We start from the raw sequence: 25,811 nt of genomic DNA, 5'->3' as shown, positions 1-25,811 counted from the left end.
AGAGGACGGCTATAAGAGCGGGAAAGAGTTTCGCTAGCCGGCCATCACGGGCCAAACAACCGAAAACAACAACTACAACGACAACTACAACGATGTCGGCCAAAGACGAGAAAAAAGAGGAACCGAAAGCGCGGCTTGTGATGGTTGAAAAAATTAGCACCGATCGTCGATCATTAGCTCGGGAACGGTGGCAACGCAAACACACGATCGGCGGCAGCGCACAACTCGGAACTCGACTCGAATTGAAAAACTTAAAAACCTGAAAAAAGGCACGCGGTCTGCGGCTGTCTCTTCCTTCTCTCATCTGATCTTTTCGAAAGTGATCCGTGGCGTTTTTCCCGTAGTTAAAGAGATCCCCGGAAAAAACAGTGTTTAAATAAGTGCGTGATTTAGGTGCATTCCAAACTAAACTTTAATCAAAACCAACCCATCTTGAGACGGAGTTTTTCAACTGGATTATATCGAAAACGCCGAATTACGGCGCGGAGCATTTTTCCAAATATGTAAGTTAACTTAGATTGAAATTTAAGTCTAACAGTGATTATACAAAAATGTCATTATCAGATTTTATTGTACATTTTAATCAAATCCGTGGAAAATGCAAAAATAGATAGGATAATTACCTATAGGTATAGCATCCCCGAAAAAATGCCAACTTAGTGAATATTTTTAAGTGAATGAATAGTGCAAGACCATGAGCTTAAGACATTTATAAAATACTAGAACCCATAAGAAAAAGTATCTTGGCTGGCTTATATAAAAAAAAGTTTCTTTAAGTAGTTTCGTTTGTGAATCGACAAATTTTTAATAATTAAAATTAAGCTTAGGAAAAAATTCGGGTATATTTTACATTACAGAAATATTTGTTTGAAACATATTTTTGACGAAAATGTTGCATACAACCAAAACCCGTCGGCAAAAAAAATATATATTGACTTATAAATAAATAAATGTACTTGGGACTATGATATTATATTATGTTACTACATAAGCACATAATGTTTTTGGGAAGACCTTTATTTAGAAAAATCTAATGCTTATGATATAAGATATCTAATAACGCTTTAAGCGTCACTTATAAATTCAAATATTGCAAGGAGCTTACTCTTTTACTAGTTGCCAAAACTCTGTGAAAAAAAGCCCGATCACCTATTTTGAATCCCACAAAATTTAGCAACTATAAAATTAAATGACCCCAAAATCAAAAGCCGCCCAAAAATGCATATTTCACTATAGTCCCTTCTCCGAATCGAGAGCTGAGAGATCATAAAATGTCAGTGCTTGTTTCTCTGTGTGACATATGGCCATAAACGTAATCAAATAGCAAATTGGCAAACCTATTTAAGCGAACGTGTGAAAATCAAATGCCGAAACCAAACAAAACCACCAAACAGACACTTTTTGACACTTGGCCAAAAAAAAGTGTTGACGAGCCGCCCGAAATCCAGCGGGCAAGTGACAAAATCCCCCATTAACGATCCTAATAATACCTCTAATGACATAAAACAGCAGCCGAGAAGGGGGCGGGAGGAGTTATATTTCTGTGGCCGTGGGCGTGGCAGACGTTCACACGCAAATTAGTGGGGACATAAGAATTTCAACGCAGACTTTCAGACATGGATTGCCAAAAAACACCAAGTCAGATCGATCGGCCAGTCAATTACGACGCATGTGAAAATTATCCTATTAAATGCAAATCAAAGATGCCCATAAACAGACCGAAGGAGCCCCCTCCGCCCTACCGCCCCTCCCCCGCAGAGCGTTTAGTACTTGACAAATGCTTACTAATTAATTACAGTTTGTACAAAATTTTAGTACGCCGCTCATAAAGTGCGCCTATCAGTGTGCCGTGCAGTGCAGAAAACAAAAGTGTGACAATCGGCGTGAACGACCACGCCCACACCGCCCCCCCCCCCAAAAGAAAAAAACAAAGGTAGCCGGAAAAAGCAATCAACTGGCTCTTTCTCAAGGCGTGACCTTTGACATTGTCCTCCGGAAATATGGCGATTGGATTCCCCTACTTCGCTGGCATTTCCGTTCTTTCGCTGGTTCGCAGGTTCGCAGGTTCGAATTCAGTGCGCCCCCGCAGTGTCTAAATTTAAATTCGGTTTATTTTCATGCGAAGTGGTGTGTGAAATTTAGCAAATTTGGTTTAATCGCCTCCGATGGGCTACCAGCAAACACTTGTCATCGATGCCACCCGCAAGCATCCTGAGCAGGTGCGAAATATAATCCTTTTGAGCAAACCGCGAATCGAAGTGGATAAATCCGTAGCCTAGCGAATAAATACAAGTAACAATAAACGTGTAAGAATGTTTGGGGGGATATTGCCAGGAGTTTGGGGGTCATTGAATTTTTAGCTGCGTAATAGCAAATAAGTTAAATGGTTGCTCGTAATTCAGTAATATATTAATTACTAAAAGAACATAGGTATGTGAAAAACATTAGGCAATCATAAGTAAGTAAGATAGATATAGATAGTAAAGAACCAAATGAAGTTTAAACAGGTAAACAATAAAGGCAGAGCAATTTTCGTGTTGTGCAAAGTAAAACAATTTAAACACACTGAAATTTTTCTAATTAATACAATATCATGTTAAATTTGACTTTCTTAATTTAAATAGTTATAAATAATTAATACTATTCAATAAAAGCGAAGGCTTCATACATTTACACCCAATAAAAGCAATTTAACAGGTTCATAAAAAAACTAGTCTTTTCAACTTCATTTAAATAGGAATAAATTAAGGAAATAATCCAATTGCTGTGCACCCAATTAAAGCTTAACTATCACTATTAAATGCGGCTTGATTTTTCAATGATTTAAATGAACTTTCTATGGTTTCTGAAAAGCCAGCTTAATAAGAATTCATATTTGATGAGCCGGCACTCCCTCTCCTACAGTTTTAAGATAAAAAAGTGCAAACGTGAATGTGTTTTTATTCACGACCATTAGTACGTGTTCGTTTGTGCTAGTACTTTGAGTACGTAAGCGCCATATTACAAAAGGTTCGGTTCGATTTCGAATAGCGCGCATATTTCATACGAAAAAACCTCTCAAAGCGTCTGAGTAAATATCAAAGTCACGAAATGATTCAAAAATCAACAAAGCCAACAACAAAGCGGATGGGGAAAGAGTCGAATGCAAACCCCAAAGCCGAAACCCGTCATGGCTGCCATCAAAAGTCAAAGTATATACTATACCACATAGACAGGGGCAAACAGTCACACACGCTCCCGCTCCCTCGGATGAGGAGACAACACACAAAAACAGCTTTTCATTAAGCTTAGTGATGGGACCAAAGACTTGGAGGCTGGAGTGGCGGTGCGGATCGATGTGGAACACAAACACGGCCATGAGCCATCAGCCATCAGCCATCAGCCACCAGCCATGTGGGGAACCATCGTCGGCACCGTCATGAAGAGTGAATTTTTATGATGTCGTCTATTGGGGACATGAGAAAAACGCGCCAAGAATCGCGTGAAAATTAGGATAACGCGGCGCGAACACGAGCGGGAAAAACGGAAACCCTTCAAAATCCATAAACTGAATTTAACTTTCCGCCAAAGGGTTAGAGTGGTTAAACTTTTAAATTCAACTGATTGAAATCAATTTTATGGGGGAAGCTCTTGGGAAATTTTAATTGGGTGTAGATTAATGTTTATAGATGAAAGCAATCTTTAACCACAGTTGTTATTACTTAATTGTTTGAACTATCTTTAATAAAATATTTATTAGGAATCATACTTGAACAAAAGGAATAGTGTTAAAACCCACAAAAATTGAGTACACTGATTTATGTTCTTTCAAAAAACACCACATTGATTGATTTGCTTTTCCCGCTTTAGAAGCAACTAGGAAGTATATATCTACTGATTGATTGTGGAGATGATTTTATGTGGGTCTCACCTAGAACACTAGAAAAAAACCTGTTCGCTTGACACCATCAAATTAAATGGTTGACAAATACGAAAGACATCAAACCGCATTCGGTTACTGCCATTTTTATGATGGAAGATGGGTGAAGAAATTTCCCATAAATCAAATCTGGATCCAAGAATCAAGAACAATCAGTCTTAGGTATTTGGGGTCGTTCCCATAAAAGAATCCTAGACGGCGGCACTTGGCCTCCAATTCGTGGCCCAATAAAAACAAACAAAACAATTAATACATTTTGTTAATTTATGATTACAAAACATTGCGAGAAACACTTTCGGTGGAGGGGGGGCTAAGAATTTAGACATCAGCCGAACCGGCACATCTGAGGGGTTTTCGAGCATCCGAACCGTACAAATGACCCTGGCCCAAACCCGACGCAAAACAGAGGTGTTTGTTGCCGCGGCCATAAATAAAAAGGGTGCCCGTTGTTTATGGCCAGCCAGCATCTCAGCCATCTCAGCCAACTCAGCCAACTCAGCCAACTCAATCCCAGTTCCAGTCCCAGTCCCAGTCCCAGTCTCAATCCCAGTCCCAGTCAGACGCACTCGCAGACGAAATGCCAGGCATGGCTAAAGTGTGCAATATAATTAAAAGCCGACAAGAGCGCTGGTTGAGCATTTTCTAATGCTCCTGGGACAGTGCTGTAAACGCATAAAGCCGACACTTCGTCTTCTTCGCCAGGCGGGTGAGATTGAGATTGCTTTGATGTAATGCCCATGCACACTGACCACCGCCACGAAACCATTTTTTTTGGAACCCGGTTGCGAGAATGAGTCAAATAACACCGAAAATCAAAGAAAATGTCTTAATCAGGGACCGTAATGATTATATGTTTTATTAAAAAATTACTTTTCAACGATTATTTTTCGAGTTTTACGATTTACAGAAAAAATAACAGTTACATTTTGAGTTTTATAGGAATCTCAATAACAACGATTATTTGTTTGGTTTTATTTTCAGCTCTACAATTTGTGATTGTTCTTTGAGTTTTATTTTCAGCCTGTCATAATCAACTAAATAAGCATTATTGCTTAAGTTAATTTTTTTGGATTGAAAATAAAAAGGAAAAAGGAAAATGGAAATAGACTAAGTGGACTACGGCATTTCTACAACAAACGAAACCCGCATGAATATGAATGTTAAAAACTCTCCAAGGCTAGCGTTATTTGTCAAGCTGAAAATAAAACTCATAGAACAATTATTATTTGTGAAACTAAAATCGTTAGATTTAAATAATACTCAAATAGTAATTGTATCCCTCAAGTTTTAAATTTAAATTGAAAAAATAAAATGACTTGTAAGTTCGATTAGTTCTAAAAATAAATAATTAATATTTTCGGTCTTGTTTCTATTAATTGCTAGAGTAAAATATGCCTAAAAAATTACTCTACGTTTTTAGGTATTAAAAGTGTTTACAATTCTTAAAATCCAATAACTACAAAAAATGGCTAAGAATTCTAGAATATTAGCCTTTTTAGGGCTATATTGATTAGGAAAACTATGAGAATTAGTATTATTGTTTGAGCTAGAGTTTGCCATTGAGAATTTAAGATTTATTTATTTTTTAGCTTTTATTAACAACAATTTAAACGTTTGAGAATCAAAATGTTGAGAACAATTTTTTTTTAAATTGACACAAACTGAAAAACTATAACATTTTTTTAGTCATTATTAAATTTATCTCACAGATCTCTTTAAATATTTCCGAATATGATTTGTAATTACTATTAAATTATCCTAGGACAGTGTAGGAGACCTATGGATCCTGGGCCGATCATTTTTATGAGACGTTTAGTGAGCAACAAGTTCTCTCTTTCAATCTTTCTTAACACAGGAAGTGCCTTTTGGGAATCACAAGATAAATAAATCAAGTGAATTAAAAATTTTCAACATAATTAATATTATTAAACGAATTTAATTTAATGTGAAACTAAAATGTTGATTTATCATTCTTTCTGTGCATTGCAGCTGACATGACCACATCGCACATCTTGTCCGCCGTGGATCCAACAACCGGACTCAGTGGCAATGTGTCGGGGGGAGGAGCAGGTGGGGGTGGTGGCGGCGGAGCTGGTGGCAGTGGTTCGCCCCAGCATGTGACCCACAACGGACATGGGCATGGTCATGGAATGGGGGGCGTGGTGGTGGGCACAGCCGGCGGTGCCGGCGTATCCGGCAATGGCGGCCATCGGGTCGTAGGCGGAGCAGGAAGTCCCAACGAACTGGATCGAAATCTACGCATCTCCTTGGACGACCGGGAGCTCTGGTTGCGTTTCCAGAATCTCACCAACGAGATGATCGTCACCAAGAACGGCAGGTGAGTCAGTGAAATTTTCTGGGGGCTGTTCGAATTTGAAATGTGCTAAACGGCGATGGCGGCGCATTTTGTTTTCCTATGCAAATTGGCAATGAGTTTTTGCGCTTTTGTTTTTGCTGCATCAGTTTTCCATAGTTTTCATCTCACTGCCCGTCGTTTGCAAGTCATAATGAAGCGATAACGTTTTCCCAGTTCAGGTTAAAATGAATGCACTCGGAAAAAAAATGCACTTCTTTGTTTTTAAGACAAAATTAGGTGCAAGAGTGGTAGGAATATTTGAATACCAACAATAACCAAGGATTAATATTTGAAAAAAAATGTACTAAATTAAGTTAAGTTAAGTTTTTTTTTTTTTTTTGAAAAGCTTTCCTTTAGATCTAACTACTTGAGAATACTATAAACCCTTGTTTATATCTAAGCTAAAAAATCTGTTTCTTAAGCTTGTAAACTAATTCATAAAAAGCTAATTTTTAAACAACTACTTAATGGAACTATAAGGCGAATTTAAAAATTTGTGCAGAAATATGTTTAAACTTAACTAAAAATGGCGTAGGAAATCTAAACAAATGGGAATGATTTTTTTCAGAGTGTATAGAAAAGGCTGTACATGTGTTTATTTACATGCCAGCATTTGTTGAAATAACTAAAAATATTTACCAATTTACGGGGAGTGTGTGTGTGCGCGAAACGCGCGTTTAGAACTTGGAACCGGGCCGAAAGACGAGATCCGAGATCCGAAGGGAGGAGAGACGAGGGTCGAGAGTCGGTCTGCTGGCCTGGTCAGGTGCTAATTAGCGTGGCCCGGCAACAGCCGCCATCTTGTACTAATTGTTGTGGAACAGAGCCCGCATGAGCAGTTCCAATATTTGCCCGCAACGCAATCCGGACCGACCCTCTTCCCTCCGCCGGCTCCATCTCCAGATTTGAACTCCGCCTTTGGGGGATTTCGGCTGTGGTCTGGGCCAAAGGCAAAGGCAATGCAATGGCAAAGGTAAACGATTCGTGGCAGTTAACCATTTGCGCTCACTGTTTGCCCACTATTACGAATGCATGGCAACTGTTATATAACTGTTATAATTGCTAATTGCGATCCCCGTTGTCACACACAGGCGCATGTTCCCCGTGGTGAAGATCAGTGCCTCGGGTCTGGATCCCGCCGCCATGTACACCGTCCTCCTGGAGTTCGTACAGATCGACTCTCATCGCTGGAAGTACGTCAACGGCGAATGGGTGAGTCTTTTTGTCTTAAAGTTCGGTTTGAATCTTTAAGCATATAACAAGATCGAAGTCTGACAATATAATTTCTTATTGTATAATTTCACACTTTTTATATATTCAAGTTGGAATTTGGGGATTTTTACTTTGGTTTGTTTAAAAAATTTGCTAGTTCTCGAGATGTTTGCTTGAGATCAATCTATTTTTATAGAAGCTTTTAATAAAGCGAAAATTTCAGTTTCAGTTTAACTAGACTCTTAAAATTTAATTAGAACACACTCTAATGCCTTATATTTTCCATAAAATTTCTTATCAAGTTGAAAATATATTTATTTATTTATTTTCCCCACTTTGTAGGTTCCTGGTGGCAAGGCGGAAGTTCCCCCATCGAACCCTATTTACGTACACCCCGAGTCTCCCAACTTCGGTGCCCACTGGATGAAGGAGCCCATCTCGTTTGCCAAAGTGAAGTTAACCAACAAGACCAATGGCAATGGACAGGTGAGCAAGCCTTGAGACCTTAACTACTTAAGCTGTGATTACAACTAGCAATTCTCCCCCAGATAATGCTAAACTCTTGCACAAATATGAACCGCGGGTGCATTTGGTCCGAGTGGGTTCCGAACAGCGGCACGTGGTGACCTATCCGTTCCCGGAGACCCAGTTCATAGCGGTGACCGCCTACCAGAACGAGGAGGTCACCTCGCTGAAGATCAAGTACAACCCCTTTGCGAAGGCCTTTCTCGACGCCAAAGAGCGACCGGATACGCTGTATCCACACGACACCCACTACGGCTGGCTCATACCTCCGCCCACCCACTATACGGCTGCAGCCGCCGCCGTGGCCGCTCCGCCGCTCTCCATTGCCCAGAGCCACGGGCTGGTGGCCTCGTGTCCCAGTGTTTCGTCGGCCGGTTCTGTGGGTCCCTCCTCGGGCGCCACTTGCGATCGCTACGGCAGATCGCTATCCGTGCGCAGTGCGGCACCCACTCGCACCACGCCGTACAGCCGACCCAGGGTGGTTTCCGGGTCCGGATCCAACGGAAGCGTCGGCAATGCCTCGTCCACGTCGCCCCAACCGCCGTCGGCTCCGCAGACGCCCACCAGTCTGCACTCCTCGTCCACTGGGTCCGTGAGCACCAGTGTGAGCAGCTCCAGCGCCGCCGGAATCGGTTCTGCGGCAGGTGCCGGATGCTTCAGCAGTTCCTACGCCCAATCCGGCTTCATGCCGGTCGAAGCGAGTCCCACGGCCTCCGTCTTCTCCTATCCCAGCAGCTGGCAGAGCAACGGCAACTACTGGAACGCCACCAGCGTACCAGGACCGATGCCCATGAACGTGTGCAGTGGCCGCAATATCTGTGAGTAATCCACCAGGTTGCCCAAGAGATGACCTTTTGTTTTCATTAAATATCATACAATATCAAGACTACCACCATTACATATGATACAAAATGTATATAATGGAACTGTTGTAAATCTACTGACGTCTTGTTAAACATTTTAAAAGGTGGCAAGCTAATAGAGATATAGAATTATATATCCTTTTAATTGATTTAAACCAACAACACTGGCAGACTAAAAAAGGCCCAGACCAAACGCTATTGATTCTGAAAGGATTTTATCTACAGATGTTGCTTAAACTTCGTTTTAGATAATGTTTTCCATATTTTTGTTTGGAAGACTCAAATCTAAGGCAATTATTCCTTATGTTAATCCAATTTAACAGACTTTTAATGGGCAATTAACAAAAAGACCTGGCAAAATTTCACACTTACGCCACAGAATGACCCCATACTGACCTCCGCCCGTGTCCACTTGCAGCCTCCCACAACTCGCCGTCGCCCACGAACGGATCCCCCAGCTACACGACCTCCTCGCCCAGCTACACCATCCACCACCTGACGCCGCACAGTCACCAGTACAACATGGCCCAGACGGACATCTACGGAACCGGAGTGGGTGTTGGCCCCGGGGCCGGGGTCGGGGTCGGGGCGTCGGGATCTCCGCAAGCGGCGTACGGAGCAGCCGCCCACCAGGTGTACCATCCCACGCCGACCTCGCCCACCCACCAGCTGTACACGAATGCGGTGCTGAATGCGCCCTCGGCCCTGAGCTATCCGGCCAGTGGCTGGCACAACGGATCCGGGGCGGAATACGGACTGTACCAGAACGCCGCGGCCGCCTACTACCAGCCGGAGTACATTCCCCTGGAGATCGGGTAGGTTGAATCGGTGGGGAACTGTGCGCTCTTACCGCTAACGTAGCTATCAATGAATCCCCGCCACCCCGCCTTGCAGCTACGCCGCCCATCCGCTGGAGCCCGTGGAGGTATCGAAGACGCTGGACGATCCGCAGGCCGCCATGTACAAGCCGAGCGACGAGCAGGGCTCGGTCATCACGCTGGAGTGCGCCGGTGCCGCCCTGAAGAGCTCCCACGACATCAAGATAGAGTCCTCCTCGCTGGAGCACTCCGTGGAGCGGGCACCCGTCTCCGGCGGTGCTGCGGTTTCAGTGGTTTCAGTGCCCACCGCCGTGGTCAGCGGAGCCGCGGCAGTCGGCGCCGATACCTGGACACCCCTTACACCGCCCCAGAGCACTCTGCAGTGATCGGATGCCACGGATAGACACCACCAGCCTTTAGACGCATGACCGCATGGATGTTCGATCAAATTAGACGTAAACGCCCTATGTTAGTAACGCTACTAGTAAAGTAGTAAAGCACACCCAACCGCAATCGCACCTATTGTAGAATTATCTATATGCTGTAAAACACTCTCCTATAAAGTCGTAATCAAAGTACACAACGGTTTGGTTTGAAAAGGAGACTGGGAGTTTTCGAGTTACAAAATTTAAGCTCAGTGGCTCAATGTTGCATTAATCTTTGATCAAAGAAGGCTTCTGTTTTGGACACTTTGTAACATATCTACATACTACCTATCATACGTTCAATGCTCAAACATTTTAGGAAACAATTTGATACTATGTAATAAGAATACATTTGACATGGAAAATCGTGTAAAACCCTTTTTAAGCTTTGAAAACGTGTAATATGCGTTTGAATCCAAAAAGCCAGAAGGAATTATTTCACTGTTTCAAAATATAACGAGGTAAGATACTTACAAAACAGCACAGCACATTTCCCAGCGTTTAGATTTGATGTTTTGGAATAAAGTGTAATATTTAGTAGTAAAATATTTGTTCGTGCTAGACTCCTGTAAGGATTTAAGCAGTTTCCCAGGCAGTTTTTGCCACCGTGTTGCACCATAAAAGTCACACAGTCCGGGCCACAGAGTGCAGCATTGCATCGCCATAGTAAAACAAAAGATAAAGTCTTGAGTTTGCGTGGGGTCAGCGGACGAAGTGACTCCTTTGGTATTTGGAATGGCAGCTATTAAACTTAAAATCGTCTTAACAATTACGGACAATAACGATGTGAGGCCGGGAGAAACCCGGAAGCCAAGCTTAACTCAGGCATCCTGCTCATTGTTGGATTCAAAGGGGTATTCAATTCAGTTCAAAAGTTTGCCCCATCCTGCGGGCCACTCGCAGCCAGACAATGGAGCAGTGAGCACTTGGCAGAGTCAGTGCCCACGGGCCGATCTCCAGGCGGCAATCTGCCAGGACCAATCCAGCCCGGAATGAGCCCGGAATGACCACAAAGGACCTCGGTGATAATGAGTTTGGGTTATACGCGTCTGTTGGCCGGGCCGACACAGTGCATTAGAAAGTGGATGGTAACGGCCACTGAATGTGCCGCCATTCACCTGAATTGCCGGACACCCGCACGGCAGAAATAGTTGGTGCAATTAAAATTACACGGCGGAATCATTTGTGGCGGTTTAGAATAGAATGGGTACACGGGAAAAAAATCTGCATTCTGGCAAATTGGGAAATACATGGAATTCCGAATTTAATTAGAAGGAATTTGGGAAAATGTTTTAGATAGAACGGTACACGGACAAAAAAAATCTGCATTCTGGCAAATTGGGAAATACATAGAATTCCTAAACCGAATTTAATTAGGAAGGAATTGGTGAAACTATTTTGTTTTATTAAACCAAAATTGTACTGCAATGGTTAACTAAGGATTTCAATTCAATTAAAATTTAAATTGTAAGCCAGTATTTATTGCATCTAAACTTGGATAAATATATATGTTATATAAATGTTGCCAAAGTATATGCCAAGTGGCCCTCAAATCTGTAGAATCCTTAAGGCCATTCAAAGTTTTTTAAGTGATTTTCCACCAATTTATCATAAAGACTCAAGAGATTTTTGAAAAAGCTTTAGATATCTATTTACTCACCTGATAGTCCATTGAGTTGCCAGTAGCCCATGTGATTGCAGGAGCAGGAACAGTGCTTGATATGCTGCTCCAGTTCGTCATCGATGACGGTGGCGCCGTTGGTGGCTAGATGTCCGAGTGCCTCGTGATGGAAGTGGACGTGGTCGAGTTCCCAGTGATCCCGCTGCCGGAATCGATTATCCTTTGTCGGTTCGACCAGCTCCAGTTGATTTGCAGTCTGATGTTGCTGCTGGCTTAGATGTTGCTGATGGGTCTGTGGTTTATGTTGCTGATGCTGCTGCTGATGCTGCTGTGATTCCCCGGGCCAATCCAAAGAGGAGGACTTGAACATCCGCCTGCCCACCGAACCCGCCGTTGTGGATTGCGTTTCGCGACCAGGACTGTTATGTGGACTCATTGCATTGGCTTTACCGTTATCGCTCTCTTGCACTGTTAAACTGCCGACTCGCAAGAGAGCGCCGCGCTCGAAGCTTTTGGTGGATGCCTGGTGGAAAGCTTCGTACGCAACAGTTTCGTCCTCCTCAGCGTCGCTGGCGTTCTGGTATCGTCGCCCTGGCAGGCCGCCACCAGTTGCTCCGGTCACGCTGCCGTTTCCAATGGCCGCCGCCGTCGGGGTCACCGTGACCGCCGAACTGGCCGCACTGAGCATCAGACGCAGTATTTCATTGGTGTCCTTCGAGGGCAGGGGCACGCTGCAGGATCCCGTTTCCGCTTCGGAGATTTCCTGTGGCTCCGAATTCACTTCGTCCGACCCGTTGCAGTCCTCCACTTCGATCTGTTGCGTTTGGCGGGCTCGTTGGCCCACTATCGAGGCAGCCGTCGAGTTGACTCCGTACTTCCAGTAGGTTTTTCCAGTGCCAGCGATCCTTTGTAGGTGACTTCCGGCCGCCTGGCGCTTCCGCTCCTGCAGCTGCTGGAGATTCTTGAAGGCCTTGCGAACCGGTTGCGTGTGATGCAGGGTGGCACATCTTCGCATGGGCGGCGGTGTGTATACCGGGGACACACTGTAGCTGTGCGAATGGCGACCGGGCGACAGCGAACCACTGGATTTGGCGCCCACCAAGCGGGCCTTCAATTTCCGACCGAGGCCAAGGCCATTTCCGCTTCCGGTGGCCATACCGCTTCCGGTTCGCGAGGTGAGCGAGTGGGCGGACAGGGAAAGAGCACGGCTGAATCGCAGGGCCGCTGACCTTTGCTGCTTCACGGCCATCAGTTGGCACTCATCGATCGTCGGCAACTTCAGCAGGTGCGGATGCAACTGGGCGTAGGTAAGCGATGGCTTCGCACTGGCCGCATCGCCGGTGGGATTCGGCAGCGGATCGAAGAGGTTCCTCTGGCTGAGGGCCAGGAACTCGCGCTGCTCCTCTTCCTCGAGCGCTTTCAGCGCCCGCAGGTCCCACTCGCCGGAAGACATCGTTGCGCAAAATGGTTAGTCACTCATTAGATGGGTTGGATTATACCTATTAGGTATCTCACTTTTATTAACAAGGAAAGTTATTGTCGGTTGGAATATGTAAAACTTTTATTTCAACACCATCATCTTAAAAAACTAAAAGAACATTCAATCATTATATTTACGCATTTTATTAAATGAAAAGTCTTACAGCAAAGAAGATATATATTCAAAAACCCATAAATTTCGCGGTAGAGCAATATTCAAATGACTTGTTTTAATAGAAACCAAAGTTACACAATTTGGAAATTTCGTACATATGTATGTACATAGGTCAGTTGAAAATAATATTTATATTTACTAACTCTGTTCATCTTGTCACTGTTTTTGATAAAGACCTTTTCATTACTTTATCAACATGAAAACTAAAATAAACAAAATATAACACGCACAATCCCGCCAATATTCCGTCACATTTTCCGATAAACAGTGCCGTTACTGTTGACCGATACCGCTTTCGATTACCGTTGCCACGCGGAACAGCCAGCACACTGGCCTCTATTTGGATGTGGTACCGTTACTTTATAAAGTCACTGCTAACAGCAGCAGCAACAGTTTCCGCAATAAGCGCCATTGGAACTTGGTGGAAGCTGTGGATCGTAAGTGACCTGCCCCACCAAAAAAACTAAGGCAGTGGGTCGCTATGTTAATGTAATGTTATTTTAAGTTTAGCTAATGTCATTGTAAGTAGATTGTTTAAATTTAATGTTTATTTTAATTTAATGCGAACTTTAAAGAAAGATTGAACCTAAACGATTTTTTCTGAAATTAGTTTTTTTATAAAGATTGAACTAAATTTTTAAAATTCAAGAATACTAGTTGTTAGCTTTTACAGACCTTTAGAATTTTAAATAAACTGAAAGAGTACATCACACTCACTTTTCTCACTCACTGTGCTTATGCATTTACCGTATGCGTATTAAGCAGCCTATGTCCTCAATAAGGTTTAATGTTTCTTTTTGCTTTAAAGCCAGCTTCGTAATCAAAGTTACTATTTCACCTAAGAGGAAAGCTAACATCCATTGTTTTTATGATAGGGTTTTCCCGACTTACAGCCAAAGGTGGCCCACAGGTGAGCCCGCAGGTGACAGGGCGGCAGTGAAATATGCAAGTGGATTCATTTGGCATCCAAAGCAATTTTGCAGTCACGACGCACATCCATTTTTGTTAGCCTCAACTCAAAACACTCACTCCCCTCAATTTAACACTCAGGAAAAAATGTTTTTAAACAATTAATATTAAAAAACAATTATTATTGTTTTAAGATTTAGGCGCTGCGCGAAGTTATTCATACGGTACGTATGCCAGTTAGTCATTCCTAAAAACAAATCTTTCTCCCAATTGTTTCAACCAATTTCCTGTGGTATGACTTTCTCCACCAATGTATTAAACGAAAGGGGTCTTTTCTGTTTTAAAGTTTGGATTTCATTTTTTTTGAAGTGTGAACATTTCTTGCATCTTGACGGCGACACCAGTTAGCGTTACAATGCATGGCCACATTCCGGCACACCTGTACCTGTGTACATATGTAAGCACTTGCACATGGCACATATTGTACATCCTCTGGAGTGCTCATCCTTCATCCTGATGTATGGCCATCAAGCATCGGACGGGTTGAGTGCCTAAAGGGCGGGAATCGGAAAATGGAGGGGAAGTAGGTGTTTGCAGCGTTTGCAGCGTTGCACGCCTCGAACCGTGTTAATGAAATTCAAATTCAGGCTGGGTCTAAAATTTGCATTAGCATATGCTACATCCATATGCAAATAATATTCTAGATACAAGGCCTCACATAATTAATAAGAAGCGTCCAAACCTTTTAATAAAACAAATAGTAGTTCAAGATCAAAACAGAGACAAATAATTACGTGTGGATCCATAGATTCAAAAGTAACAGAAGTTAAAAACAAATATACAAATGTAATATCAAACAATAGTTTTAAAGCTAAATTATTATATTAAAATTTCTTCAAAATTAAACAAAAATAGGTTTTAAACTGAAACCGAATTGGGCTCTTAAAGTGCGTTGATGTCGGAGTCAAGCCATAATTTTAGAGGAACATGTTGGCCAGCCACGCCCATGAGCTCGGCTGTAATTCCCTGTCACAGAGGATGTCAGAAGTCAAGATCGAAAACAAGCGAAAGTTGCCACAAGGCAACTGCGTTTAATTTCTTTCATGGCGACACTGGCCTAAGTGAGCAAAAATCGAAGAGCCCTCTTGTTCTGGCCAGATGCCGAACTTTGGCTGGATGGCGGGAAACATCTGCGCCGCATGTTGTGCCATGCAACATTCAACGGACCATCCAAGCAACCAAACTTTATTAAATAGAATTTCAGTTTCGTTTTCAGAAAACTTCATTCAGATTTCTGTTGTTTGTGTTCCACTGTCCTCTTTAGATACGTTTTAGTCAGTTGGCCAGGATATGCTTTCCATCTCTTAACATTATTTCTTTCGAGTGCGTGATGCTGGTTAAGGAATTTTTAAGAGTGACCGTAAAGGTGGAAATCCAAATTAACTAATAAATAGCTACCATTTTAAGCTTATACCCTTAAAATGTTTATATCTCCACAATTCTTTGTTTCGAGAAATTTATATTTTAAATTGTATTTGTAATACAGTATAAACTAAATGATTAGTTTTAATTAGGATCCTCAAAAAATTAATCTTCGAGATTTTATTTTATATATAATAAAATACTTCACTAGAAAAAGTAGCAAATTACAAGTCCAGAACCCAAAGAGCGCATAGAAATTCACAGCAATTGTATTTATGAAATGGTGAGGCTAAATATCGCATCCAAAGTACTTGGCAGCAATTAGCGCTGCTACGAGAGGCCAAAATTCATTAAACATTTGCAAACTGCATATTTGTCATTTGTCCCGAATGCGGAGCATTTCGACCGGAGGATGCACTGTTCCAGTGGAATTCCCGATGTTTTGGTCGCCCCTCGAAGCAGCTGGATTCGTAACACAGAGTGCTCCCAAAATGCCCTGATTTATTGCCTGGATGCCACCATGCCGACATTTGGTTCCCGGCCAGCACCTTCCTAACCATTCGATGATATTTGCGTACCAGCAGAAAACTGAAAGCCAAACCACTTACTATGTACATCTCCTCGCTTTTCAATTGTCAGATGACTGAAAAACCACTTTTGACATAGTGTAAATTAGCCACTGACTTCTTGGCGTTTTGTTTTAAACAATAAAATATTTATTAACATTATCTAGCAAGTTTTGTATATACTGAAATCTGAAAGGAACAGCTTAAGTTTGATATAAATAAAAAACGTATTTATAATATATTTGTTATTCAGTAAGAAAATATTTATTTTCCTTCAATGCAACCTTTCATTGGTTAATTCGTTTATTTATCATCCTCATTATCAGAACTCTTGATAGTTAAGTATAGATTTTCAAACTTTTCTTGGAATGTTAACAAATCGGACTTGCCAACAACTTCATAAAAATCCTGGCTACACATCAACTTATAGTTAATATAGCTTAGAAGTTTATGAACAAAATCTGAGTTTGGTGGTTCCAAATGACACTTCTCCATTTCTCCTATTATTAGAGTCGGTGGGAAAAGTTTCGGAGCCTCTGGTAGTACGAAAAGATCATAATCCTCGTTCTCTGTGTCGTTCGTTTCGTTGTTTTTATCTTTGCTTTCCTTCAGCGAACTCTGATTTGATTTATCAAATTTTAAGCCGTTCACGTCAAGATAGGCCTGGATCATTTTGAACCGTTCGACTTCTGGTAGGACCTCGGAGGTAGCAAGAACGTACTTCTCAAAGACTTTTGGGGTCAAATGGAGTGCCTCGAAGCAATTCAATGACTTAGCAAAGCGTTTTGTCATGACCTGCAGAGATATAATATTATAAATGATTAAAAAGGAACCCATTACCCTTTCACAGAATTACTCACTTCTTTAGAAGCATTGATCAGTTCCAAATTATCCATTCTATGCGAAAACTCAAACATTTTAAGCATATCGCCAAACGGCATAGAATCACAATGGATTTTAAGGTGCTTAGAGCAGATGTTGGTCATTGATTTTACTAACCATTTGGATCCGCACTCGAAGAGCTCCATAATCATGGCATTTGAATAGTTGCAAATATCTTTTTCGTTTCGGGTATATGCGTACTTAAGAAAATTCTTAAAGGTGTCTGGCTTAACGTCAACCAGCGAATAAATTTTGGAGGTCACCTTTGTAGATTCCTCAAGGAACAAGCGATCAAAATAGTCCGATACACTAGCCAAGATGATCTTGTGGCAATCAAATGTTTCCGATCCCACTTTGAAACGGCAATCAGAGAACTTTCCTTTCTCCATGAGATGAAAGAAAGTGGTATCAGATCTAGAGAACAAAAAAAAAAATTTAAGGAGTGGACATGTGTAATACTCCATTAGAACATACTTGGTACTCATTTCGCACTCCTTTTAGCTCCAAATCTTAATAACACTCTAAAATCGACTGGAAAATCTAAAAAAATTAAAATTGGTTTTAAAGGATTTGGCAATAAATTAGTTAAATAAACGTTAAACCCTTTTTTTTAATATAATAAGATCGAACTCATGTTCTAAAAATTCTATGAAAATTTTTAAATTCTGGGAATCCTCTTTATACTAAAAAATTCTCTGGTCGGCACACATACATTCTTTGTGTGTTGACTGCGGTCAGGCTCTTCCTGCAAAACACTATCTTATTATCATTAGATAGATACAACACAAAATGCGCTAAGTTTTAATTTATGCACTTTGGTAAAAAAAATAATGCACTTACCTTACGACCATTTAAGCTCTCTGGATAAATCCAAAATGATGGAAGTCATACAATTCGATTTCTTGAACGTTTCAATAACTCTTATCGATTAATTTTACTAATGCGTTTCCAATATCGCTTTCACAATTATAGCCTATTTCCACCAGAAGCAGTGTGGTATATTTAAAGAAATTAATAGCCTGATTCCATTACCGCATTAGTGGACTTTTTAAATGTGCCTGATTCCATTGGCGCATTAGCATTTAGCTAATGTTACTCCGACATGTGAGTGGCACGAACAGCTGATCTGGGTTTGTTTAATTTGAATTGTGAAAAATCGAAAAGAAATGAATAAAAAATATCGTATTTATTTTAAATGTGGCTTTTGGCCCTATGGGATTCCCTGTGTAAATAAATGCGCAGTAGGCAAAATGCGTTTTAATGCGCCAATGGAATCCGGCTATAACTTCCTTACAATACAAAGCATAAACGAACATTAAATATAATATATTATAATATTATAATAAAATTGTTTACTTCGAACAAGATATATATATTTCACAATAAATTAATGCTTCACTACTTCAAAATTTCGTTTTAAGTCTTATCAAAATGGGAATGATATAAATACCAGCCATAAACATAGTCGTTTTAAGGAATATTTAACTTTTTAATAGCTGCAAGGGTACTTAAAAGTTGGCTTGCCGAAATTTGCTTTCTTTCTTTTTTAAAAATAAATTAATGGAGTTCAAATTTTCCTTAGATAAGGCAACTGGTAGCACTGATGAAAAGTGCTCAGTTCTTTACGTCCTTCATCTCTATCGGATTTGGGTTTTATGTTAAGTTGCTACACAGTGGCGCCATCTGCGAAATGTCTTAAAAAAAAGCTTTTCAAGCTCTAAGGTGCTTAAAGTGCAATGAAGGTTCAACCTAAAAATTTTTTTTTATTAGCTACATTTTTAAAATAAAGGCATGACTGATATATATATAAGAATTTCAAAATGAAAATATAAAAGCAAAAAATTGTAAAAAAATATATTAAAATAGATAGAAAATGTTCTGTTTCTTTAAGATGTTTCTTTCTCGCGTTTCAATTTTCTATAAAAGTGTTACATAGCGGAGTAGTTCATAATTGAGTTCATCTCAGGGCTCCTAAAGTTTAAACTTGACAGACGTCAAAATCGTACCGTGAGTTTGCACATTTTGAAACGAATTTCGGCTGAAAAGGTTCGGGGTAGTTTAAATAAAATAAAATATTTCCAGGCTAAAGGAATGGCAGCTCCACAAGCACGTCCCCCCATGGACGATGAGCGCGTTAAGGCTCTCACCACATACCGCACCAAGCTTTTGGAGCACCGCGAGATTGAGTCGCGTTTGAAGTCGCTTCGGGACAAGCACAAGGTACTCAGTGTCCAGTACGAGAAGTCCGAGGACGACCTGCGGGCGCTGCAGAGCGTGGGTCAGATGCTCGGGGAGGTCCTCAAGCAGCTGACCCCGGACAACTTCATTGTCAAGGCTTCGAATGGACCGCGCTACGTGGTCGGATGTCGGCGGCAGATCAACAAGGATAAACTCAAGGCCGGCACTCGGGTCGCCCTCGATGTGACCACTCTGACCATAATGCGATACTTGCCGCGCGAAGTGGATCCCCTGGTCTACAACATGACGCACGAGGATCCGGGAAACGTCAACTACGCCGAGATCGGCGGTCTTGGCCAGCAGATCCGTGAGCTTCGCGAGGTCATTGAACTGCCGCTCCTCAATCCAGAGATCTTCCTGCGCGTGGGTATCAGTCCGCCAAAGGGATGTCTGCTCTATGGGCCACCTGGCACCGGCAAAACCCTCCTGGCCCGCGCCATCGCCTCCCAGATGGACGCCAACTTTCTGAAGGTGAGTAATATACCTGTCTAATATGATTCCGGGGTGGTGTTTTCTTTGGAAAATGACAAAGCTTTTGCTTTACATACAGAAAATGGCTGGTATAATAATACGATTAGGTTAAATAATTGACAATATCACCCAATCATGACCAAAAGGTGGTACAAATTTATATGATAATTTTTAGGTCTTCCTGTTAGCTTTAAAGCATCACTAAATAAAATTGGTTACTTCAAATTTGTAATGTTTTTTATGTTAAAAAGCTTGTGTGAAACAAGTATTTAATATAACTGATCCTGGCCGATCCTCACAAATGTATGATTAGGAAAGGTAAGTTTTGTTTATTTTGTGATAAATAATGTATTTGACTTTTTTGTTTAAGTTTTATAACCTGTTAGTGCGAATCAATTTTTTACAAATTTTTCAAAAGTAAATGAAAAAGAAACAGAAGTGTATAAAGTTAAGGGCTTAAAAGCTTTACCTTAGGATATTAATATATTACCATATCCGAAGGTGGTTTCATCGGCCATTGTGGACAAGTATATTGGAGAGAGTGCCCGTCTAATTCGCGAGATGTTTGCATACGCCCGCGACCACCAGCCGTGCATCATATTCATGGACGAGATCGACGCCATCGGAGGGCGGCGTTTCTCCGAAGGAACTTCCGCCGATCGCGAGATCCAGCGCACGCTAATGGAGCTGCTCAACCAGATGGATGGCTTTGATGCCCTGGGCCAGGTAAAAATGATAATGGCCACCAATCGGCCGGACACACTGGATCCTGCCCTCCTGCGTCCAGGTCGCCTGGATCGCAAGCTCGAGATCCCGCTTCCCAACGAGGTGGCTCGCATGGACATCCTCAAGATTCACGCCGGACCACTGTCGAAAGGCGGGGAAATTGACTACGAAGCGGTGGTTAAGCTGTCGGACATGTTTAATGGCGCCGATCTACGGAACATTTGCACGGAGGCCGGGCTGTTTGCCCTGCGCTCCGATCGAGAGTATGTTGTGCAGGAGGATTTCATGAAGGCTGTTCGCAAAATCGCCGACAACAAGAAGTTGGAATCGCGGTTGGACTACAAGCCCATTTAGGAATCAATTGTGCGACTTATTTAAATAAAAGATTGTCATAAAACGCTGTCAATTGCCAGCACAAAACCGATCTCAGATTAAAGAAAGCATCTAAACAATCCGAAATTAGGATAAATCTAAACAATTCGAAATTAGTATCCTTATTTCTACCTCAAAATAATTTTTAGTATCGAGACTAAAACATTTTCTCGAAGCGCGTGTATACGAATGCTAAGAAATATATGTAAAAAATAAAAAAAAGAAAATTTCGGAAACAGGTTTTATTTTAACTATTATAAATTAAAATTAAGGATGCAAAAGCACCTTAGTCTAGGCTGTGATGTTGCAGAAAGCTCGACAAACGTTTCCAATAAAAACAAAACTAAATCAAAACAATTACCATTGAAAATAATGTTATATTTGCTTTGCTATGCTGTGAAAAGTCATTTGCTTCGACAGCATTTCGAACTGCCAAAAGTATTGCTGTGAGCAATTGGAAAGAAAATTTTATATTCATAAAAAATGATGAAACAAAATTTTTTTAAATAAAGTCCCAAAGTAAAAGTAATATTCTCCATTATTATCAAGCTTGAAATGTGTTGCTGTTACAGTGGCAGTCGGATTTTGCTTCCCAAGCTCTCACACCCAAGTCAGAAACATTGCTTCTGCTTTTGTTGATAATGTTGTTAATTTGCTTTCAGCAAGTGCTCACAGCAGCAGCACAGCCAAAGAAAAACATTTAAAAAGTTGAGAGCATCTTAAAACCCTGATAATAAAATATTTGTTTATACTATAGCGTTTAAAGTACGATTTAAAGTACGTTTTTTGGTTGCATTAATTATTATATTTTATCAAATAGATGGCATGACCTTGGCCACTAAGCACTGCATGCTTCGTAGGATGTTTTAGTTGCCGTGCACTTCTGGGTGGCAACATTAAAGTACTCATTCTCGCAGCTGAAGACGGTACCCTCCCGGCCATCGACGCACTCGACGTAGTTGTGGCATCCGTCCGTCTCGGTCACCTCGAAGCCATCCTGGCGGCCATCGCACCGATCGAAGGTGCACTTCTGGCTCTCGCGGGGCATACACCCCTGACGCTCCTGGTTGAAGAAGGTGTCCTCGTTGCACTGCTGGAAAATGGGGTCGGGATCGGGGACGCCGGAGCCCAAATCCCGGCAGTAGTAGTAGCCACGGCAGGTGGCCCCGTCCGATACGAACTTGTTGCGCACGGCCAGTTTCTTGGTGCCGCATACGTTCTCCGGCAATGGATGGCTATCGCAGACGACGAGCTTGCTGTCGATGCAAGTACCTGTGGCCACGTCGAAGTATTTGCCAGTTTCGCAGGTGTGCGGCTCCAGAACGAATTTCTTGGTGCAGGTGAAGTACTTGTTGCAGTTGGCCTCGTCGCGGAATGCCACTTTGGTCACAGGCACAATGTTGCACCACTCGAAGGTGGCGGTGCAAACAGTATTCTCGGCGTAGACACACATCTGCTTCTCTTGATCAAAGTACATGCCTGAGGGGCAAGCTCCCTGGCCCTTTAAAACCTTTCCATCGCAGAGGTACCAATTGGCGCAGTTCAAGGTATCTCCAACATAGCCCTTTGTCGATGCCGTGCATAACTTACTTGTGTCGCAGTAACTGGTGTCCGATTTCGAATAGCATTTGTTATTGGTAAGACTGAAGTACGGCGTTTTTTCAGGACAGGTTCCGGTCTCAGCGGTGACAAAGTTCTTGCACTCAATCCATTCATTGCAGGTTCCAGGCTTTCGCAGTTGCGTTCCATCCTTAAAAAGGCGGCAGACGTCCTGAGTGGAATTGAAAAACTGCGTTTGAGTGCTCAGACCGACCATCAGGACCAGAAGACTGGCCTGCAGGATCAAAGAACTTGAAAGTCCTGGAATGGTTTATAGGTATAAATTAGATAACATTTCACTTTAATCACTCTCAAGAAACAGTCACTACCTCGCATTTTGAAAGAGGTTCCCCGTCACTAATAACTTAAAAAAGTCAACTAACATTTAGCAGGCCCACCTCGGCCTTTTATAGAGTTCTTAACACTGTAGTGACAAATCGAAGATTTTCCCATTCGGATGACATTAATTTACTACACCTAAAAGAGATAAGATTTGGTTCTTGTCACAAACAGAGATCATAGAGTTTTCAATTAAATTGTTTGCTGACTGCTTGACATACAATATCAAGCGTAGTTGTACGTCTGAATTTAAAAAAAAATTGAAAAAAATTAAAACCTTCAAAGAACTGGTTTAAAATCTTCAGAGATAAGATTTACGAAATTACCTTAGGAGAAGATTTTGTAATAATTAATTATAATGTTTGTTCAGCAAAAATAGTATTTCTTCTGTGCATAGACTTATAATAGAGAGTGTTTTTATTTTTGGAAACAAATGTTTTTTAGTCGATAAGCGCATTAACCAACATATACTGTTAATTAAAGCTTCAATTGGGAAAACAGCTTACTGAGAATAGGAATGCTCTGTGACTTCAGTAAATTAAAGTTTTATCACTCTAGACCTAATTTAAAGTTTAGTAAACCTAAAAATAATATAATCCTAATTTCGGTTAGTGATTTTTGATTACAAAACTGTGTTAAAATTTCCGTTTGCACTAACCTCCTTTAAAAATCAGTGCAGTAAATATAGGCAATATTAGTAAGAGTATATGGACAGTCGATTCGCCAACTTTGTTGTATATATTGGTAGTGATTTCGCCTTGTATCACACCAAAAAAAAGGTAGAAAAGATAAGAATGTTATTAATTTTAAATTACTTTGTTATCAATTAGTGTATTGAATATAAGAATATTTTTGTGATGAAGTAATATATATAATATTAAACTCAAAATATTCCCCAGACAACATTGTTAATTTTCTTTAAAAATGTAGTAAGTAATGTAACTTTTTTTTAATCAGTATGATTAATATAGGCAATTAAGGGTTATGTGTGATAGTGTTTTAGCCTTTTAGAACATAAAAAACAAATAGATACAAAATTATTGTTAGGTTGGTTAAGATAAGAATGCTATTAATTTTAAATTACTCTCTATCTCTATCAACACGTATGTTTCTTATTAAATAATATATTTATTTTAAATTCAACTCTTCGTTTCCCAAAAAAATATTGTTAAGGGGTTTTTTGACATTTTTCTTCTCTTATTTGCAATGCGTTCATCCATTTTTCTCTTAAAAATAGGAAGAACAGAGTTTTGCTTTGGGCAGGCAAAAAATGTTGATATTGAGAGTAATTATGTCTTCACAATCAATGTAAACTTAGTGTCAACAATGAGATTTTGTCACACTTTTCGACTCGGAAGCGATAAGAAATCTATTTCCATTGATGACGAAGCAAATGTTGTTTATTTATTCTGATCTGATCGTCGACTGAAGGTCCGGCCAGAGTCACGCTTGCACTTTGTTGGCTTCTTTCAGCAACGCGGTTACCACTTGGCACTCATTACTTGTTAATTTGTGTTTACTTTTTCCTTTGAATACATATTTTTTTCATTCTGGTTTCAGTTCTTCAGAGGCACAGCAAAAATTCACTTCGATTAAGACACTCTGCTGATTGATTCTTATCAAAAGCACTGATTTCGAATGGTGCTAGAGTTGAAATGAGCGGGTTCCCTTGATATCTATGCACCAATCGATCTCAGTTCTTCGATTCGAACTGTACTATAAGTGGCTAGAGTTCCTTTTTTTCGATCCTGCCACTTTTGAACTAAAGGTCCCGTCCGATAGCCGTATTGACGATCGGTTGCGAGCCGAGTGTCGCTGATGACTGTGTATAGAAAAGGCGCGACCTCTGCTTAAATCTGAGAAACCTGTTACACCTGAGAAGATTTTTATAATAGAGGCTGTTTGGGTGCGATGGGAGATGGGAGATGGGAGATGGCAGATCCACTCATATTTCCGCCAGGCCGTCGTCTTTTGTTGCCCCTTATGGCCTCAGACGAGCAGTCGTCTCCAGGGCGATGCGTGAAGTGTAATGGACACCGAAGAGTCTCTAAGCCTTTCCAACTCAAGTGCTTTGGTCTTAGTACAACTTTTGCTCTCCTTTCTTCCATTTAGGCCTCCCCAAGTTTGGTAATTTAATTCAAGCGTACTTGGCTAGCATTTGAATAATTAGAATTGCATTGTCTTGAGTTTCATCCCAGCTGTAGGGTAGCGGAGCAGGAAGCCTCTCACCGCAGTCTTCGGCGATATGTTTCTGGTTCTCCTTAGCCCATAACAGTAATTGTCGCGAACCGATTGCATTTCTGTGACAAACAGACTTCTCTGCCCCGCAATTGGGACGCTCGATCGAGTAAGCCGACTGAAATGACAGGGAAAAGTAATTTTCGTCATTAAAAATCACGGCCGAGCTAAGGACGCATCTCCCAGCGAAAATGACAAGTTTAATGCTACTATTTCGGTTCATTGTTGAACCGTACGGAATGGGCTTGTTATCGGTTAATTTGAATGCTTGAGATTGCATGCAGTTCCAGGAACTTATAACATGTACCCATAGCGGCTATAAAAAGGTTTTCACAATCACTTACACTTTGATCAAGAACTTTAAATATTTTGTGGGTGGAATTTATGGGTTGATGGGTTGTAATTTAAGATGTCTTTCATTCGAAACTAAACTGCTTATGTCCAAATTAATTTTTTGACCATCAATAAAAACTTTAATATACAAAAACATGTTTTTCTCCAAGTCAGGACTTTTGGGAGGAACACGAACTTGAATGTTTTTTTTGTAACATGGCCCAAAGGGTTTCCACAGCCGAGTGACGCACTGTTTTGCACTTCTGACGGCTGAATCTAACCGTCATTATCATTTTTCGGACTATTTCAAACAATCCATGTTA

General features: G+C 41.2%; 5 protein-coding genes across 5 annotated transcripts in view; 2 read left to right on the top strand and 3 right to left on the bottom strand.

Annotated features, from left to right (window-relative positions):
• The window catches only part of LOC128260035 (uncharacterized), a 104,279-nt gene extending 90,570 nt beyond the window's left edge, over positions 1–13,709 (bottom strand). Inside the window, 3 exon segments of the mRNA XM_052992726.1 lie at positions 11,779–11,799; positions 11,801–13,327; positions 13,537–13,709. Coding sequence (XP_052848686.1) covers positions 11,779–11,799; positions 11,801–13,192 — 1,413 coding nt within the window. The 5' untranslated portion in view covers positions 13,193–13,327; positions 13,537–13,709.
• Positions 142–10,466, top strand: LOC128260037 (T-related protein). Its single transcript, XM_052992728.1, is given in 8 exon segments — positions 142–503; positions 5,909–6,257; positions 7,367–7,487; positions 7,830–7,973; positions 8,036–8,045; positions 8,048–8,830; positions 9,294–9,690; positions 9,770–10,466. Coding segments are annotated over 7 exon segments (2,109 nt in total). The 5' UTR covers positions 142–503; positions 5,909–5,913; the 3' UTR covers positions 10,080–10,466.
• A 2,859-nt stretch (positions 13,710–16,568) lies between the features above and the next one.
• LOC128260049 (kelch-like protein 41b) lies at positions 16,569–18,376 on the bottom strand. The gene is made up of 4 exons (XM_052992747.1): positions 18,013–18,376; positions 17,647–17,712; positions 17,151–17,586; positions 16,569–17,085 (listed from the first exon to the last, which is right to left on the bottom strand). The coding sequence occupies exons 2-4, from the start codon at positions 17,655–17,657 to the stop codon at positions 16,594–16,596; spliced, it is 939 nt and encodes a 312-aa protein (XP_052848707.1). The 5' UTR covers positions 17,658–17,712; positions 18,013–18,376; the 3' UTR covers positions 16,569–16,593.
• Positions 18,377–19,148: 772 nt separating this feature from the next.
• On the top strand, positions 19,149–21,613 carry LOC128260043 (26S proteasome regulatory subunit 10B). Its single transcript, XM_052992736.1, has 3 exons — positions 19,149–19,179; positions 19,255–19,881; positions 20,383–21,613. Exons 2-3 carry the CDS (start codon positions 19,264–19,266, stop codon positions 20,959–20,961), a joined length of 1,197 nt encoding a protein of 398 aa, XP_052848696.1. The 5' UTR covers positions 19,149–19,179; positions 19,255–19,263; the 3' UTR covers positions 20,962–21,613.
• Positions 21,614–21,757: 144 nt separating this feature from the next.
• LOC128260046 (peritrophin-44-like) lies at positions 21,758–23,773 on the bottom strand. Its single transcript, XM_052992738.1, has 2 exons — positions 22,908–23,773; positions 21,758–22,839 (listed from the first exon to the last, which is right to left on the bottom strand). Exons 1-2 carry the CDS (start codon positions 22,912–22,914, stop codon positions 21,818–21,820), a joined length of 1,029 nt encoding a protein of 342 aa, XP_052848698.1. The 5' UTR covers positions 22,915–23,773; the 3' UTR covers positions 21,758–21,817.
• Between the last annotated feature and the right edge of the window lie 2,038 nt (positions 23,774–25,811).

The sequence above is a fragment of the Drosophila gunungcola genome (genome assembly GCF_025200985.1).
Source record: "Drosophila gunungcola strain Sukarami chromosome 3L unlocalized genomic scaffold, Dgunungcola_SK_2 000014F, whole genome shotgun sequence".
Taxonomy (NCBI): Eukaryota; Metazoa; Arthropoda; class Insecta; order Diptera; family Drosophilidae; genus Drosophila; species Drosophila gunungcola.
The sequence above is the reverse complement of the archived record's forward strand: the minus strand, read 5'-3'. Positions and strand labels throughout refer to the sequence as shown.